Below are 18,832 nucleotides of genomic sequence, written 5' to 3' on the forward strand. Positions count from 1 at the left end.
ATTGTATAACAAGACAAATCTGCAAATGTGAACACAATTTTTTTTCTCACTCTTAACTAACTGAAGCTTTTTATTGAACTACCAAATAAACACATTGGTCCTTTCTTTCTGGCCAGACACGTGGCAGCACTTCTGTAATTTTGTTCGTATTTAACCAAATAAAAAAGCATTAATAAGTGTACACAGTACTTATTGACTCTCTCACTGAACTAACACAGCCAGTCCCTCAACATGCTTGTGGTTCCTGCTCATATTTCTTTTGTATCACATAATGAGGGTGGGAAGTAAGGAATAACACCCCTCCAGAAGCCACGGGCAGTCGACAGACCATTCATTCAGTCACTCATTCACTCTCACCTACCTACCATACAATGATGCATAAAGACATGCACACACAATATCTGGTATTATGTTGTGAAATGCAGTGCCCTAAATAAAAAAGGGGGGCTGGGGGGGAGGGGAGGTCACCGCGCAGTATAACCAGCAAAGCCACATGAATAGCCTTACACACTGTGACCAACAATTTTTCTTTAAAAATAATCCACTGGTTTGTTCTTCAGAGTAGGATGCTTCATAGTCTCATTTGCCAGCTTCTCACCCATCACAGCAAATAATTTTCACACTAATGCTAAATCACTGGTTCGCTCCTGTTTTTATCATTTAAAAAATATTGCTAAGCTGAGTCCCATTGTACCACGCTCAGAATTAGAAATGGTCATCCATGCATTTGTCTCATCTTGTTTATATTATTGTAAGTCTTTGTTCACTTGTTTATGTAAAGCCTCTGTGGATCATCTGCAAGTTGTTGAGAACGCTGCTGCAAAGCTTCTGTCCAACTCTTCTAAATACTCTCACGTTACACCTCTGCTGATCCAGTTGCACTGGCTCCCCATAAAATTCAGAATCCACTTTAAGATTTTGACTTTGCATGGACAAGCACCAACGTATATCAGAGATCTTTTACATCCTTACATCCCCAGCAGGTCCCTGAGGTCATGTGACCAGGGCTTGCTGGTCGTCCATCATACGAGGCTGAAAACGAAAGGCGATAGAGTGTTTGTAAATGTAGCCCCCAGACTCTGGAACTCCCTTCCCTTGAGCCTGAGATCTGTGGACTCAGTGGTTTCATTTAAAAAAAAAAAGCTAAAAACTCATCTTTTTAAACTTGCTGTTGTTTGATTTCTGTTTTTATGTTTTAGCTTTTCTGTGAAGTACGTTGTGATTTTTATCACAAATAAAATTGTACTTACTTACATCATGGAATTAATGGGAGACAAGTGATTTCAATCAAAATACACTAATTTATTAACTGAATACAATTAATAGTGTACAACAATCAGACAAAGCCAACCAAATAAATAACCTAGTGCTTGGTGAATGGAAAGAAGGGGAGAGAGCTGAGGCAGCCAGTTGCACTGATTAACCCTACCTTCCACTTCGCGTTTTCCAATCGATCAGCAAAGGGAATCCCAAACAAACTGTGCTCAGTTTGTCCAGCCTGAAGGAGCAACCGCAGAAATAAACAGGTGATTGGACTCACAATATCGGTGTTGTTAAGGCACTTTCCTGCCACCTTGATATGCAGAGAAATCCTCCTGCTTGAAGAGTGCCTTCACACCATAGTCAGAATCTAGGTCACTATTTGAGTTTAGGAGTGAAGCTCAACACACACCCTAGCCAAAAGCTCTCTAGCCCTATAGCTCTTCTTTTCTGGTCTCCTTTTCTGGTTAGAGTAAACTAAACAGAAGAGTGGTACCAAAGGCAGGAGAGACACACCCACTGGGCCAAAACTGCAGCAGGCCCTTGCTCATTAAAATACTTTGCAACAGCTGATAGAATATGAAAAAGAGTGTTCTCAGCCTCAAGTTTGGCCTCTAATGGTGCAGGACAACTACACCATTAGACTCTTGTACTCTGAAAACATTCATTAATTTATAGTGGCGTCAGTGTTTTTAGCATTTAGCAGTCATAAAGTCCAAAGCACTGCAATGAGTGTATTATTATAAGGTGGTTAGACACTCCTAGTACACATCAGACATATGACGCAGTAGAAAGAACATGGCAACTGGCTTTTGAGTTACTTCACACCTGCATCGAGCAAAGCACAGCGCAAGTACGCCAGCAAGGAGTACTCGCGCATGCACGCGGTGAACTTTTTGACACAGTTTATGTGCATATATAGGGACCTCCAGAGCCTTTATAGATAGTTACAAATCTTTCTTTTTTATGAATGAGGTATACATTTTTTTATTAAACTTTTGAACGCATCACAAACTCTCATAGAGCATACAAAATCAAAGAGATGCATGTTTTGAAATGACCAGGAACAGGAGCATCTAGTATACATAGAGCTGCTGCAAAAAAATGTACTATGTGCAAGAACAATATTTTAATAATTTCATATCAGTGTTTTTTTTATAATGATATGAAAAAAACCCTAAATCATAATGAACAGAAGTAGAAAAAGAGTGAAGTAAAATTTATTTATATACCACTTTTTAAGACAAGAGTCTATTGCAAAGTGCTTTTCAGGGAATTTAAAAATACATCAGACAAAAACAACATAATACATAAGAACATTACCCAAATACATGTCTAAATAGATTAGTTTTCAGCTGTTTTTTTTTAAAAGAAGAGTCAATGGTGTGTAGAATGGGAGGTAAACTGTTCCACACTTTTGGCGTTAATGTTTGAAAAGCGGGATCGTACTTTGTTTTCAAACCAGTCTGCGGAATAGCCAGAAGACCACTATCCGTGGATCCGGTTTGGAGAATGAGTTTGAAGAAGCTCAATGATATGAGTGGGGGCCTCTTCTCAAAAAGGCAACATTGCAGACACTGACATTGAGAACAGCTACAAGTACCTGGGAATCATGCAGGCAAATAGGAACTATGAAAAGGCCACTAGAGAAGCCAGAACCACCAAATACCTGAAGAGAGTAAGGCAAGTCCTGAAGAGTCAGCTGAATGGGAAGAACATGATCTGGGCAATGAACACCTAGATAATAAGCTGGCCAAAGGGAGGAGATAGGAGCCACTGACAAGACAAGGAAGCTCCTTACCATACATGCAGGGTTTCAGCCCAAATTAAGCACCCTGAGACTGTATGCTAAGCAAAAGAAAGGAAGCCAATGCCTAGTGAGTGTTAGAACCACTATCCAGGATGAGACAACAAACATCTATCAGTACATCAGGAAGATGGCCACAACAGACACATGCTAGCAGAAACCAGAGAAAGAAGAGAAGCAAGAGGAGGAACCATCATGGAAGGACAGGCCCCTACTCCATATGGTATGGCATAGAAGTGGCTGACATCCAGAAGTCCTACCAGTGGCTGGACAAAGCTGGACGGAAAGACAGCACAGATCATGGCAGCACAAGAACAAGCTCTGAGCACAAGATCCATAGAGGCTGGGGTCTATCACACCAGGAAAGAACCCAGGTGCAGGCTGTCTAAAGATGCCCCTGAGGACATCCAGCACATCACAGCAGGGTGCAAGATGCTAGCATGCAGCGCATACATGGAACGCCATAACCAAGTGGCTGGCATAGTGTACAGGAACATCTGTGCCGAATATGGCCTGGAAGTCCCAAGGTCAAAATGGGAAATGCCCCCATGGGTGATGGAGAATGACCGAGCTAAGATCCTGTGGGACTTCCAGATACAGACGGACAAAATGGTGATGGCTAACCAACCAGACATAGTGGTGGTAGACAAACAGAAGAGGACGGCCGTAGTGATCGATGTAGCGGTTCCGAATGACAGCAATATCAGGAAGAAGGAACACGAGAAGCTGGAGAAATACCAAGGGCTCAGAGAAGAGCTCGAGAGGATGTGGAGGGTGAAGGTAACGGTGGTCCCCGTGGTAATCGGAGCACTAGGTGCGGTGACTCCCAAGCTAGACGAGTGGCTCCAGCAGATCCCGCAACAACATCGGAGATCTCTGTCCAGAAGAGCGCAGTCCTGGGAACAGCTAAGATACTGCGCAGGACCCTCAAGCTCCCAGGCCTCTGGTAGAGGACCCGAGCTTGAAGGATAAACCGCCCACAGGGGCGAGCTGGGTGTGTTTTTATATGTGTATATATACACATATATGTATATATACACTGAACAAAAATATAAACGCAACACTTTTGTTTTTGCTCCCATTCCCCATGGGATGGACGTAGAGACCTAAAATTCATTCCAGATACACAATATAACCATCCCTCCCAAACAGTGGTCACAAATCAGTCCAAATGTGTGGTAGTGGGCACATCTGCTATATTGAGATAATCCATCCCACCTCACAGGTGTGCCACATCAGGATGCTGATCTGACATCATGAGTAGTGCACAGGTGTACCTCAGACTGCCCACAACAAAAGGCCACCCTGGAATGTGCAGTTTTGTCTCACAGCAAAATGCCACAGATGCCACAAGCAATGAGGGAGCGTGCAATTGGCATGCTGACAGCAGGAATGTCAACCAGATCTGTCGCCCGTGCATTGAATGTTCATTTCTCAACCATAAGCCGTCTCCACAGGCGTTTCAGAGAATATGGCAGCACATCCAACCGGCCTCACAACCGCAGACCTTGTGTAACCACACCAGCCCAGGACCTCCACATCCAGCAGGTTCACCTCCAAGATCGTCTGAGACCAGCCACCCAGACAGCTGCTGGAACAATTGGTTTGCACAACCAAACAATTTCTGCACAAACTGTCAGAAACAGTCTCAGGGACGCTCAACTGCATGCCCGTCGTCCTCATCGGGGTCTTGACCTGACTCCAGCTCGTCGCCGTAACAGACTTGTGTGGGCAAATGCTCACATTCGATGGCGTCTGGCACGTTGGAGAGGTGTGGGCTTCACGGATGAATCATGGTTCACATTGTTCAGGGCAGATGGCAGCTGAGAATGTCCCAGTTCTTGCATGGCCAGCATACTCACCGGACATGTCACCCATTGAGCATGTTCGGGATGTGCTTGACCGGCGTATACGACAGCGTGTACCAGTTCCCACGAATATCCAACAACCTCGCACAGCCATTGAAGTGGAGTGGACCAACATTCCACAGGCCACAATTGACAATCTGATAGACTCCATGCGACGATGTGTTGCACTGCATGAGGCAAATGGTGGTCACACCAGATACTGACCGGTTCTGGGTCCCCAGACCCCCAATAGTGCAAAAAACTGCACATTCCAGGGTGGCCTTTTGTTGTGGGCAGTCTGAGGTACACCTGTGCACTACTCATGATGTCAGATCAGCATCCTGATGTGGCACACCTGTGAGGTGGGATGGATTATCTCAATATAGCAGATGTGCCCACTACCACACATTTGGACTGATTTGTGACCACTGTTTGGGAGGGATGGTTATATTGTGTATCTGGAATGAATTTTAGGTCTCTACGTCCATCCCATGGGGAATGGGAGCAAAAACAAAAGTGTTGCGTTTATATTTTTGTTCAGTATATGTGTGTGTGTGTGTGTGTGTGTGTGTGTGTGTGTGTGTGTATATATATATATATGTGTATATATATATATATATATATATATACATACACATATACAGTGGGGCAAAAAAGTATTTAGTCAGCCACCGATTGTGCAAGTTCCCCCACTTAAAATGATGACAGAGGTCAGTAATTTGCACCAGAGGTACACTTCAACTGTGAGAGACAGAATGTGAAAAAAAAGTCCATGAATACACATGGTAGGATTTGTAAAGAATTTATTCGTAAATTAGGGTGGAAAATAAGTATTTGGTCACCTCAAACATGGAAAATCTCTGGCTCTCACAGACCTGTAACGTCTTCTGTAAGACGCTTTTCTGTCCCCCACTCGTTACCTGTATGAATGGCACCTGTTTGAACTCATCATCTGTATAAAAGACACCTGTCCACAGTCTCAAACAGTCAGACTCCAAACTCCGCCATGGCCAAGACCAAAGAGCTTTCGAAGGACACCAGGAAAAGTATTGTAGACCTGCACCAGACTGGGAAGAGTGAATCTACAATAGGCAAGCAGCTTGGTGTGAAAAAATCAACTGTGGGAGCAATCATCAGAAAATGGAAGACATACAAGACCACTGATAAGCTCCCACGATCTGGGGCTCCACGCAAGATCTCATCCCGTGGGGTCAAAATGATCATGAGAACAGTGAGCAAAGATCCCAGAACCACACGGGGGGACCTGGTGAATGACCTGCAGAGAGCTGGGACCAAAGTAACAAAGGTCACCATCAGTAACACACTACAACGGCAGGGAATCAAATCCCGCAGTGCCAGACGTGTTCCGCTGCTGAAGCCAGTGCATGTCCAGGCCCGTCTGAAGTTTGCCAGAGAGCACATGGATGATACAGCAGAGGATTGGGAGAATGTCATGTGGTCAGATGAAACCAAAGTAGAACTTTTTGGTATAAACTCAACTCGTCGTGTTTGGAGGACGAAGAATACTAAGTTGCATCCCAAGAACACCATACCTACTGTGAAGCATGGGGGTGGAAACATCATGCTATGGGGCTGTTTTTCTGCCAAGGGGACAGGACGACTGATCCGTGTTAAGGACAGAATGAATGGGGCCATGTATCGTGAGATTTTGAGCCAAAACCTCCTTCCATCAGTGAGAACTTTGAAGATGAAACGAGGCTGGGTCTTCCAATATGACAATGATCCAAAACACACCGCCCGGGCAACAAAGGAGTGGCTCCGTAAGAAGCATTTGAAAGTCCTGGAATGGCCTAGCCAGTCTTCAGACCTCAACCCCATAGAAAATCTGTGGCGGGAGTTGAAAGTCCGTGTTGCTCGGCGACAGCCCCAAAACATCACTGCTCTCGAGAAGATCTGCATGGAGGAATGGGCCAAAATACCAGCTACTGTGTGTGCAAACCTGGTAAAGACCTATAGTAAACGTTTGAGCTCTGTTATTGCCAACAAAGGTTATGTTACAAAGTATTGAGTTGTATTTTTGTTATTGACCAAATACTTATTTTCCACCCTGATTTACGAATAAATTCTTTACAAATCCTACCATGTGGATTCATGGATTTTTTTTTTCACATTCTGTCTCTCACAGTTGAAGTGTACCTCTGGTGCAAATTACTGACCTCTGTCATCATTTTAGGTGGGGGAACTTGCACAATCGGTGGCTGACTAAATACTTTTTTGCCCCACTGTATATATTAGGGGTGCAACGATATTCGTATCGATATTGAACCGTTCGATACAGTGCTTTCGGTTCGGTACGCATATGTATCGAACAATACAAAATTTGTAATTTATTTTATCAACTTTCCTTCTGACGATGCTGTCTGTGTTGAGCGCTCAGTGAATCTGCGTTCGACTACTCCGCCTAGGCTCGACAGTGCAGCCTAGGCGGAGTAGTCGAACGCAGATTCACTGAGCGCTCAACACAGACAGCATCGTCAGAAGGAAGAGCGCTGGGCAAGCTAGCGAGACAGAAGTTAAGCTCCCCTTGCAACATGGACCTCCCCCACCCTCATTCAGATCTGGCGTTTGGAATTATTTTGGTTTTCATGTGACGTATGACCCTGAAGGTAAGCGCGTCATGGACTAAAGTAAAACAGTATGTTGGATGTGCCACGCAATGCTCAATTACATTGGTGGGAACTAGTGTGTTAGCGCAGTTAGCTGGCCGTCTAGCCCCATGCACGGGGCGATCGGCGTAGCTCGTTAACGGAGATTTGCCGTGTTGTGGCGTTAAGGTCATTTCAACGAGATTAACCTGAAAGCACTAGTGGGAACACAACGAATATGACTGCACATTTACGCCGACATCATCCTAGTGCAAAGACAAAAACAACAAGCATGCTACTAACTTTAGCCGAGTCATTTAGACAGCTGTTAGCACATGATTCTCCTTATGCTGCTGAGAATATAGCCCAGAAGAAGCGGATAGTATAGCTTTTATTTTGGAAAGAGACATTTCTCTGTAATAAACTCTCTTTTCCAAAGATGAGTGATTCCTCAATCAGATACAGGGCTCGCAATATCGCCTGCCCGACGTCCCGGGGCTAGCGATTTTTTTCAGTCGGGCTACCAAAATCTATCTCTTCCCTGCCCGTCGGGCTATTGTAGGAAGGAAAAATATATGTCAATGCTTTTGCATTCTTTCAGAAATGTAGCTGGGTAATTATGTCATTGGCATCGGTGAGCCACTGTCAATATGTGACATATTGAAATCGCGTTTGAATTTGCGCTTGTTTTTTGCTTTCACTTTGCAATCGTGTGAACTGTGTATAGAGAGCGACAGCACTGATCTGTGAGTGATGATAATTTGTGCACCAATTCCTCTGACATCATCTTATTAATCGTTAGCTTACTATGCAAACATGACAAGTGAAATCTCCCGCAGCTTAAACATGTGAGAGGTTGATCGCGCAAAGAATCGCTGAGCTTATGTGAGTGTGTGTGTAAAAGCAGCAGGATATATATTTTAGTTCTGCTGAGCCAAATAAGACAGGTCAGGGTGAAGAAGTGACAGCCAAAGAAAAGCTTACCACAAAACGGAAAAGTTATGACAAATCAGACTATAAGGCAAAAAGAAAGTGCAGCTTTATGGTTTCATGGACAAAAGAATTTCTGTGGCTGCAATATGACGAGCTAAATAACCAGGGCTGCACATAAGTGGTCCGCAGGTGCGCATTCGCTGTCAAAATAAAAAACACGCACAAGGGTTAGGGTTAAATTTAAAAACTGTACTTTTGAGTTAAAATATATATTTATAATTTTAATAAATGACAAATTAAAAAGGCATGAACATTTTTTTGTATCGAAAAAATATCGAACCGTGACACCAAAGTATCGAACCGAACCGAACCGTGAATTTTGTGTATCGTTGCACCCCTAATAAATATATATATATATATATATATATATATATATATATATATATATATATTAATGTTTCTTACAGCAGTGGATGAAAAATAATTGATATATATCATAAATGAATGAAAATAAAAAACATCCACTGATTTCAATGAAAATTGTCAAGAAGATCATAGAGGCAAGTTCAAAAACAGAATGAAACTAGCTAAAATTTCTGACTCCATAAATTACAGGCCTGTTTGTCTACTACCACAATTCTCAAAAATCCCAGAAAAACTGTTCAATAAACAATTAGATAAATTCTTAGATAAATAATAGTTATTCTCTGGGTGGCTGTAGAGCAGGTCGTCTACTCATCGGAAGGTTGGCGGTTCGATCCCTGGCTCCCCTGCCAAATGCAGGGCAAGATATTAACCCCAAGTTGCTCTCCGATGCATCCATTGGAGTATGAATATGTGTGAGTATGAATATGTGTGAATGGTAGTTCGAAAGGACTCCAAAGCATAGAAACAGTGCTCGTTTGAATGGGTGAATGTGGCATGTTGTATAGAGTACTCTGGGAGAGTAGAAAACTGATATGTAAGAATCAGTCCATTTAACACTCAATATGGGTTCAGATCAAACCGCATTAATTGAATAAACTGAGAGATTACAAACACTAGACATCATAAACAGTATGCAGGCAGAGTATTACTACATTTGATCATGAAATAAAACTGGAATGGTATGGGGTCAAGGCGGTTGTACTGCATTGGGTTAAAAATTGTTTACAGCTACAGATTGACCTATGGAGAAACACCCCCAAGGGTTCCGAGAGCATGAGAGTGAGGGAGAATGAGAATCCTAGTCAGACAGACCAAATGATAATAGATCATGGCAATGGAAACACAATAATGATTATGAGATCCATTTGCAACAAAATCTGTAAGAACCTGTATAGCCCCAAAATCCACCAGGTCAAGATGAAGTAATAATAATAATAATAATAATAATAATAATGGACTGGATTTATATAGCGCTTTTCAAGGCACCCAAAGCGCTTTACAATGCCACTATTCATTCACTCTTGCATTCACACACTAGTGGAGGCAGCTACAGTTGTAGCCACAGCTGCCCTGGGGCAGACTGACAGAAGCGAGGCTGCCATATCGCGCCATCGGCCCCTCTGGCCAACACCAGTAGGCGGTAGGGTAAAGTGTCTTGCCCAAGGACACAACGACCAGGACAGAGAGCCCGGGGATCGAACTGGCGACCTTCCGGTTACAGATGCGCTTCCCAACCCCCTGAGCCACGGTCGCCCCATAAATGTGCACCATCTGCACAAATATGTGCAGATGGTGCAAGTGTCACAGAATTCAGGCCCTTGTTCTGGTGACATGCTGGAGGAGCCAGGCAGGGAGATACCTCAGAGTGCCCAGAACCTCCAAGTGACACATGACCAGTCATCAGAACATAGGTCAAGTGGCCCCAAGCTTGTAAGAAGGAGGAGTGGCCACTGTTCGACAATGATGTCGATGCCATCTTGGAAGCAAAAGCCAAGGGAGAAGCTGACTACCACCTCCAGACAATGAGGCCACCATCATCATCAGCCAAGCAGCTGAGCAGTTTGAGTGCTGGAGAGTGTAGCAAAACCTTACACGAAGAACAACCGAGCAAAAACAATTCACATGCTCAGAAAGGACCCCTCGTAGAGTTGCGTGGCATCCTGTGGAAGAAGCTGCTAACATTGAGAAGGACTGAGGAGCATAGGAGGCAGAAGAAGGAGAGGGCCAGAAAGCTAGCTGTCTTTCTAGAAAATCTATTTGGATTTATGAAACAGCTGCTGGGACAGAAGCACAATGGCCAGCTCACTTGCTCCAAAACAGAGTAGACCATCATCTAATAAGCAACTATGGAGTTAAATTCGGGAGCCTTAATAGATCCTCCTGGACCAACACAGGACTTTGACGAGAAGGAGCCCTGTGGGAAGGAGGTCCAGGAGGTGGTCAAGACGGCGAGAGGAACCCCCCCCCCCCCTCCCCCAGGGCTGACTGGAGTACTGTATAAGGTGTATAACAACTGCCCTAGGTTACTCCACAGACTCTGGATGCTCCTCAAAGTGATCTGGAGGGGGGGCAAGGTAGCTTACCAGTGGAGTTTTGCAGAAGGGGTGTGGATTCCAGAGGAGGAAGAGTCCAAAAATATTGATCAATTCAGAATTATTTCCCTTCTTAGTGTTGAAGCTGAGATTTTCTTCACCATTGTTGCCAGGCATCTAACAGACTACCTCCTGAGGCACAACTACCTTGACACTTCAGTCCAGAAGCGGGGAATCCCAAAAGTGTCAGGATATCTGGAGGCACACAGGCTTAGTTAGGCAGCTAATCAGGGAAGCCTGAGATCAGCATCATGTCTGATCTCAGAAGCCAAAAAGCAGGTCATCCTAATAGAAGTGACTGTTGGAAGCATGACATGGAGGATCTAATGAGAGAAAAAGGATATCCAGGGCTAGTAGAAAAGTGTAGAAGGGATGGGCGGCAAGTGAGGTGTGAACACAGAGGTGGGTGCAGAGGATTCATTGTCCAGTCCTGCTTCAGGACCTTCAGCAAGCTGGGCATCACAGGCGCAAGCAAGCACAAGGTTATCAAGTTGGTCACTGAGGTCGCAGAGGTTGTGTCAAGATGGTTGTGGATCCAGTGGGGAGAGCGATGGGTGACTCTTGATCACCCCCACCTGGGTGAGGGTATATAACGTTGAAAGACTCAAAACACCTGATGACTCCAGGAAAAATCACCGAAGACTTGTCCAGATGCATGTTAAAAGTGTGAAGTTGAGAGAATAATCCTTATCATGCTTGGACATTGCTTCCTCAGGTTTATGTATTCGTTTTTATATAAATGTATAAATGACATTTGTAAAGATATCTGATATATTAAAATTAGTATTATTTGCTGATGACAGTACATTTTAAATCATGTTGTTTTTTTAAATTCTCAAACTCACAACTGCAGATTGAAATAGATGATGTGGAAATTGAAAGCCCATGAAGATAACTTTTTTGGTGTGATAATATATGTGTGTGTGTGTGTGTGTGTGGGAGGGGGGGTTGTAAGGATTGTAAGGAAGGATTTCTGATACAGCATAAAGAAGAGAAAGTGATGCTGATTTGTACTTCTGAATTTGGATGAAAAGTGAAAGTTCAGGCTTCTTCCTCAGTGCTTTTGCAAACTTACCTGCAGAGAATCTATACATCCATCCATCTATCCATTTCAGGGTGCTACGTCTTTTCTCTCCAACTTTCTTGCTACATTTTGAAAGTCCTCTGGGTGAGTTCTTAATAAAAGCAGGACTCTGTTATTTACCTAGGCAGTTGGTTTCTTTAACCTGCTAAAAAATGAAGCTATAATATAATGCTCCCTCAGTAAAAGCCTACACTGTGTCTCAGGATTATGTAAAATTAAATATTATCTTTGAAGTTCATCTGAGCTATTTTTTTCTGTCTTCTTTCCTTCAGTATGCCAAACACTGAAGCTGGTTTACCCCATGACAAAGACTCTATGGCCATCATTCACCTGAACAACACCACAGTCATATACCTGAAAGAGGTCACCAAGTTTCTTGCCATGGTCTGCTTCCTCCGCAAGGAAAGCTTTGCTAGGAAAGGTCAGTTCATTAATATTCACTACCTTTATAAGCATGTCAGGAAGTAGCCCTATTGCGAAATTCATTATCATGCTTTCTTTTCTTAAGTTAAAGATGGATTGATCCCGTGCAAGTAGGAAATTAACAAACAGCACATTCTTATCCTCAGCTCAACACACACTGATATGAATTGGTCAGGAACCCTTCTAGTCATACTTTAAAGTACTACCCACATAATCCAGGTGTTACCTATCTAGGACCATTTTTATAATGCAGGTTAGTGCTAAATACAATGAGTCTAGAACAGGGGTAGGCAACTCCTACTGGCCTCGAGTGCCGGTGTCCTGCAGGTTTTAGATGTGTCCTTGATCCAACACAGCAGATTCAAATGGCCAAATTACCTCCCCAACAGTTCTCCAGAAGCCTGGTAATGGACTAATCATTTGATTCAGGTGTGTTGACAAAGGGCAATATCTAAAACCTGCAGGACACTGGCAATTGAGACCTGGAGTTGCCTACCCCTGGTCTGGAAGTATTAAAACAGGAAAAAATATTTTCTGTAGGTAGGTGGGGTTGAGTTACAATGCAATTTCACCCAGAAAACAAGGATTAGCATCCCATGTAGGAGTTCCATTTTAGACTTTTGTTTGAGTTTTCTTTCTTTTTTCAAGGACTATTTCAGTCCGGTTTAAGCACCAAAACTACTTGGTTACTTACAGGAAATGCTTTGGATTACAACATACTCTTTCACTTTAGAATGCAAACTTTTCCCTTGTGCAAAAAAAAGTCTTACCACAGTGAAGATACCAGGAGTAAACATCTAGCAGCAGGTTCATTAAATCTTTGTGCTAATTCAGTGTTGAAGCCTAACAGACAACCCTAAACATACACAAAAACAGTGTGAAAGGGGGACACAGATGACGGGACAGCTGACAGCCCTCACTGAAAGCTGAAAACAGAAAAGAGATGGCAGATCATGTCAAAATGAACAGTTATATTTTTGCACAGAACATGTTTAGTTCTTCAGTCTAGTTGAGGAACCACTTCAAAGTGTGATAAATTTCGTTGTGTTCATATTGAAATGCCTGTAAAGTTGCTTTGTTATTATGTGATTAAGTATCCAAAGTTCTTCATCAAGTGCAACACTGGTAAAGATTTATACAGAATTCAGGCATACACTACAAAGATGACTGCAGTGCAGTGAAAAATTAATTTGGCCCCTTCCTAATTTGTTATTTTTTGCATATTTGTCCAAATTGCATATTTCAGATGATCAAATTTTAATATTAGCGCCTGGATAAAAACAAAACGTAGTTTTTAAATTGTGGTTTTTTTAATTAAAGTAAAACATGATCTAAACCTAACTGGCCCTATGTGAAAAGTAATTGCCCTCTGTTTTATAAAGGACTCAAGGCGCACAGCTTTTTTTTTTTTTTTTTTTTTAAAGTGCAGTCTGCATTTTCTTTACCTGTGCAGCTTACCAGCTGTCTTGTTCTCGTGTAGCACACTGCTCTCCCGTCACGTCCTGGCATCCTACTGAGATAGGGCAGGCACGACCAGTCGAAGGAGAACAGGTGTGTTGGTCAGCCTCCCCTGACACCACACGCTGAACCCACTGCTCCACCCCTCTCCTGCCATTCTCATTGGCTCTGCTTTGAGAGGCACCACCATCGCTAAGCAGCATATCAAAGCAATTACATTCATGCAAATTAATTGCATTATGTGTGGTCAAATGTTTGTTGGAGGCAATGATACATTTGACACTAAAGCCCCAAGGCTTGTGTTCAGTAAAGTGGGCGTGTCCAAATGAAGCGTAATATGTAATATTGATATTACGTAATTACTCCCAGGAGAATGTGATTTGGAATTTATCTCGTGTCACAGCCTTTTGACAACTGGGCGGTACTACCAGCTTCAAAATGGCATCTCTAACAACGCCGTCAGCCAGAGTGATTCACTTTCGAAACAACAGACCATTATGCAACATATAAACCACACGCTGGGCTGTTTATTTCAGTTTCAGGCAACACTCGATTGTATAAATCTTTCAGACTCTGATCATTCTGTGAAACTGTTAAAGGAAACTCGTTTAAAGACGGAACCTTCAACTCAGAGTCACACTTCTCGAGGGTATGTCACCATCAGTCATTGCCATAGCATGTCTGACCACATAAGCAGAAAAAACCTCTGGAATCTCACCAACCTCTTCATAACAGAATGAAGAGACAAAGAGAAGGAGAGCGAGAGAGAAGTAAAGAGAACGGGACAACAAGGAGACAGAGAAAGCAAAAAAGAAATCTGCCATTGAAAATGAATGACATTTGGCTACTATAAGTCATGTAAAGAGTTGTGATATGAGAGATAACCCTCAAATCACGAAAACTGTTTTGTACTGATTCACTTGTGATCCATAATGCAAAGAAGTTAAATAGAACTACAGTACAGATACTATTTCTTAAACAGAACAAATCAAAATCGTTCACTAGTGTTGCTAACTACATAATTCAACTAACGTGCCATTTCAGAGTGCCCAGCCTACTAAACATTGTTTTGATATTGTTAAAATCAATCAACATCAAAATTCAGGGAAAGGAGACAGAAAGAAAAAGAACAGTGATTTCAACTGAAATTTGGACAGTTGTTACAGACAATTACAATAGTAACAATAATAACGTTTGTTTGTTTTTTTTTACTTAGCTAGACAACTAGTATAAAATACGAGAGGTTTATACTGCACCGTGATTACCTCTGCAGTAAAACAACATAATGCACACGTGACTCGTGCTTTTGAATTGGCTTGATGAAAAAAATTACACTGTAAAAAATTTTGTTTGGGACATTGAAGAGCCATATGTGGTATCTTAATCTTTTTCTTCTTCTTGTAGCCATCCTCTCTTCTTCCTTCCTGGAATCTTTTGTCCCATTTATCCAGATGTCCACACCATCTAAACCTTGCTTCTCTAATTTTGTCTCCAAAGCATCTGACCTTAGCTGTACCACTGATATATTTATGTCTAATCTTTTCCTTTCTGGCCACTCTCAAAGAAAATCTTAACATCTTCAACTCTCCATCTCTAGCTCCGCCACCTGTCTTTTTGTTTGTTCCACCTTCTCCAAACCATTATAGCAGGTCTCTATAGCAGGTATTGAAAGCTTCGCTGTTACATTCATTACCCTGTCATTCACAGACATGTATCCGGTCTTGGTTCTACTGACTTCCATTCCTCTACTCTCCAGACCATGCCTCCACCTCTCTAAAATTTCTTCCACCAGCTCCTCACTCTCACTACAGTGTTGTCTAAGAACATCATAACTCATCTGTCAAACTGTCCATCACAGCGCCAATGACAAAAAAGGGCCAATCATGGATTTCCTTCTCCACCTTCAACTGATATGTCACTCCTACTACACACCTCATCATTATCTTGCTGATCTCATGAATGTCATCCACCACCCTCACCTTGTCTGCCACTCCTGACTTCTTCATCCAGTACCATATTTTCTCTCTTGCCACCCCATCATATGTTTCCTCTAATTTCACAAAGGCACACAGAAGCTCCTTCTGACCTTCTCTATACTTCTCCGTCAGCACACTCGTAAGTCATACTGCTGCTCGTCAGCTCCATTTTTAGCTTAGCTTCAATAACTCTTTACACAGCTATATAGCTAATCACCTTTATGCCTCCAGAATTATTTAAGCTCTGTCTATCACTAGCAATGGGAATCACTAGTGATCCCAGTAGTCCAGTTTCTTGGAACTGTTAGTTTAGTTCCTTCTCTTTTGAGCAGGAACCATCTGCACTCCACATTGGCTGGAGTGCAGGGGGCAAACTGATTGAGAACACCTGAGTTGGACCTTCACCCCAACTCAGGTATTTTGGGCCTGGGTGTTGTGCAGCTGGGTCTATCTTGTGGGAGTGGGAGACCAACATCAACTCCATCCTCAAAAAGACCCAGCAGAGGATGTACTTCCTGAGACAACTGGGGGAGTACAGTCTTCCACAGGAGCTGCTGATCCAGTTCTACACTGCGGTCATTGAGTCTGTCCTGTGCTCCTCCATCACAGTCTGGTATGGAGCAGCCACTAAACAGGACAGGAGCAGACTACAGCAGACTGTACGGGCAGCAGAAAGGATCATCGGCACCCCCCTGCCCTCCGTCCAGGATCTGTACCTCTCAAGAACCAGGAAACGGGCAGGGAAAATCATCACAGACCCCTCACACCCTGCACACAGACTTTTTGATCTGCTGCCCTCTGGCAGACGGTACAGAAGCCTGCAGACCAGGACCACCCGACACAGGAACAGTTTCTTTCCCCTCGCCATCTCCCTTCTTAACAGTTGACCTGACACACTGCTCCCACTGCCAGACTGCAACTGCACCTTATGTACATTCTGTAGTATTCATTCTACCTCATTTATTTCTGTATTTTATGTATATAAGTTTAGATTCGTTATTTATAGTTGGTTTACACAGCTTTGTGTATGTAGTGTAATGTGTATATATAGACGTGTGTGTGTGTGTGTGTGTGTGTGTGTGTGTGTGTGTGTGTGTGCGTGTGTGTGTGTGTGTGTGTGTGTGAGATTTACATTGCTGTGCTTGAGAGCCACCATCTACCGGAACCAAATTCCCTGTATGTGTCTGCACATATACTTGGCCAATAAACACGATTCTGATCTGATCTTGCCTTCATCTTTGCTCTGCTTGTCCTTCAGGGGTCAGATTTGTTTGCATTTGGTATGGTTTGCTTTGCTCTTACATTTGGTGAGTGCACAAAGCCTAACAATGATTAGTCTATTCCTAATGTTCCTTTCATTAGGGATGGCTTTGTTTCCTTGGTCGGAGGTGACGATAAAGACCCAGTTAAAATTCCGAGTGACACAGGAATCTATGACTTCTATATAGTGAACTCTGTGCTGCCCTTCTCAAAGGAGTCTGACACATGTGACTACATCCTCAGTTATGGGATGGGTTTCACCACTCTTCCTGTTCCTTTGCACAAGCTCAACTTGAATTGCAAGCTCTTCCAAGGTGACATTTCCATGGGAGTACGTCCAGCATTGCCTGTTGATGGTGTTCATTTTATTTTGGGCAATGGTAGCAGGGTTTGGGCAGATGTTCCTCCTTTAACTATTGTGACATCTGTTCCACTGTTAAGAAGGGAGATGGCGAGGGGAAAGAAACTGTTCCTGTGTCGGGTGGTCCTGGTCTGCAGGCTTCTGTACCGTCTGCCAGAGGGCAGCAGATCAAAAAGTCTGTGTGCAGGGTGTGAGGGGTCTGTGATGATTTTCCCTGCCCGTTTCCTGGTTCTTGAGAGGTACAGATCCTGGACGGAGGGCAGGGGCGTGCCGATGATCCTTTCTGCTGCCCGTACAGTCCGCTGCAGTCTGCTCCTGTCCTGTTTAGTGGCTGCTCCATACCAGACTGTGATGGAGGAGCACAGGACAGACTCAATGACCGCAGTGTAGAACTGGATCAGCAGCTCCTGTGGAAGACTGTACTCCCCCAGTTGTCTCAGGAAGTACATCCTCTGCTGGGTCTTTTTGAGGATGGAGTTGATGTTGGTCTCCCACTCCCACAAGATAGACCCAGCTGCACAACACCCAGGCCCAAAATACCTGAGTTGGGGTGAAGGTCCAACTCAGGTGTTCTCAATCAGTTTGCCCCCTGCACTCCAGCCAATGTGGAGTGCAGATGGTTCCTGCTCAAAAGAGAAGGAACTAAACTAACAGTTCCAAGAAACTGGACTACTGGGATCACTAGTGATTCCCATTGCTAGTGATAGACAGAGCTTAAATAATTCTGGAGGCATAAAGGTGATTAGCTATATAGCTGTGTAAAGAGTTATTGAAGCTAAGCTAAAAATGGAGCTGACGAGCAGCAGTATGACTTACGAGTGTGCTGACGGAGAAGTATAGAGAAGGTCAGAAGGAGCTTCTGTGTGCCTTTGTGAAATTAGAGGAAACATATGATGGGGTGGCAAGAGAGAAAATATGGTACTGGATGAAGAAGTCAGGAGTGGCAGACAAGGTGAGGGTGGTGGATGACATTCATGAGATCAGCAAGATAATGATGAGGTGTGTAGTAGGAGTGACATATCAGTTGAAGGTGGAGAAGGAAATCCATGATTGGCCCTTTTTTGTCATTGGCGCTGTGATGGACAGTTTGACAGATGAGTTATGATGTTCTTAGACAACACTGTAGTGAGAGTGAGGAGCTGGTGGAAGAAATTTTAGAGAGGTGGAGGCATGGTCTGGAGAGTAGAGGAATGGAAGTCAGTAGAACCAAGACCGGATACATGTCTGTGAATGACAGGGTAATGAATGTAACAGCGAAGCTTTCAATACCTGCTATAGAGACCTGCTATAATGGTTTG

At 43.3% G+C, this 18,832-nt stretch overlaps 1 protein-coding gene across 1 annotated transcript in view; it reads left to right on the plus strand.

The window, feature by feature from the left end:
- Positions 1 to 18,832, plus strand: part of rragd (ras-related GTP binding D) — an 88,369-nt gene that overhangs the window by 55,719 nt on the left and 13,818 nt on the right. The window contains exon 6 of the mRNA XM_085342525.1: positions 12,329 to 12,477. Within this exon, the coding sequence (XP_085198651.1) occupies positions 12,329 to 12,477 (149 nt within the window). The remainder of the gene's footprint in view (positions 1 to 12,328; positions 12,478 to 18,832) is intronic.

This window comes from Diplotaxodon limnothrissa, linkage group LG19, assembly GCF_057381915.1.
Source record: "Diplotaxodon limnothrissa isolate DT_005_m linkage group LG19, D_limnothrissa_male_GT1.1, whole genome shotgun sequence".
NCBI classification, from domain to species: Eukaryota; Metazoa; Chordata; class Actinopteri; order Cichliformes; family Cichlidae; genus Diplotaxodon; species Diplotaxodon limnothrissa.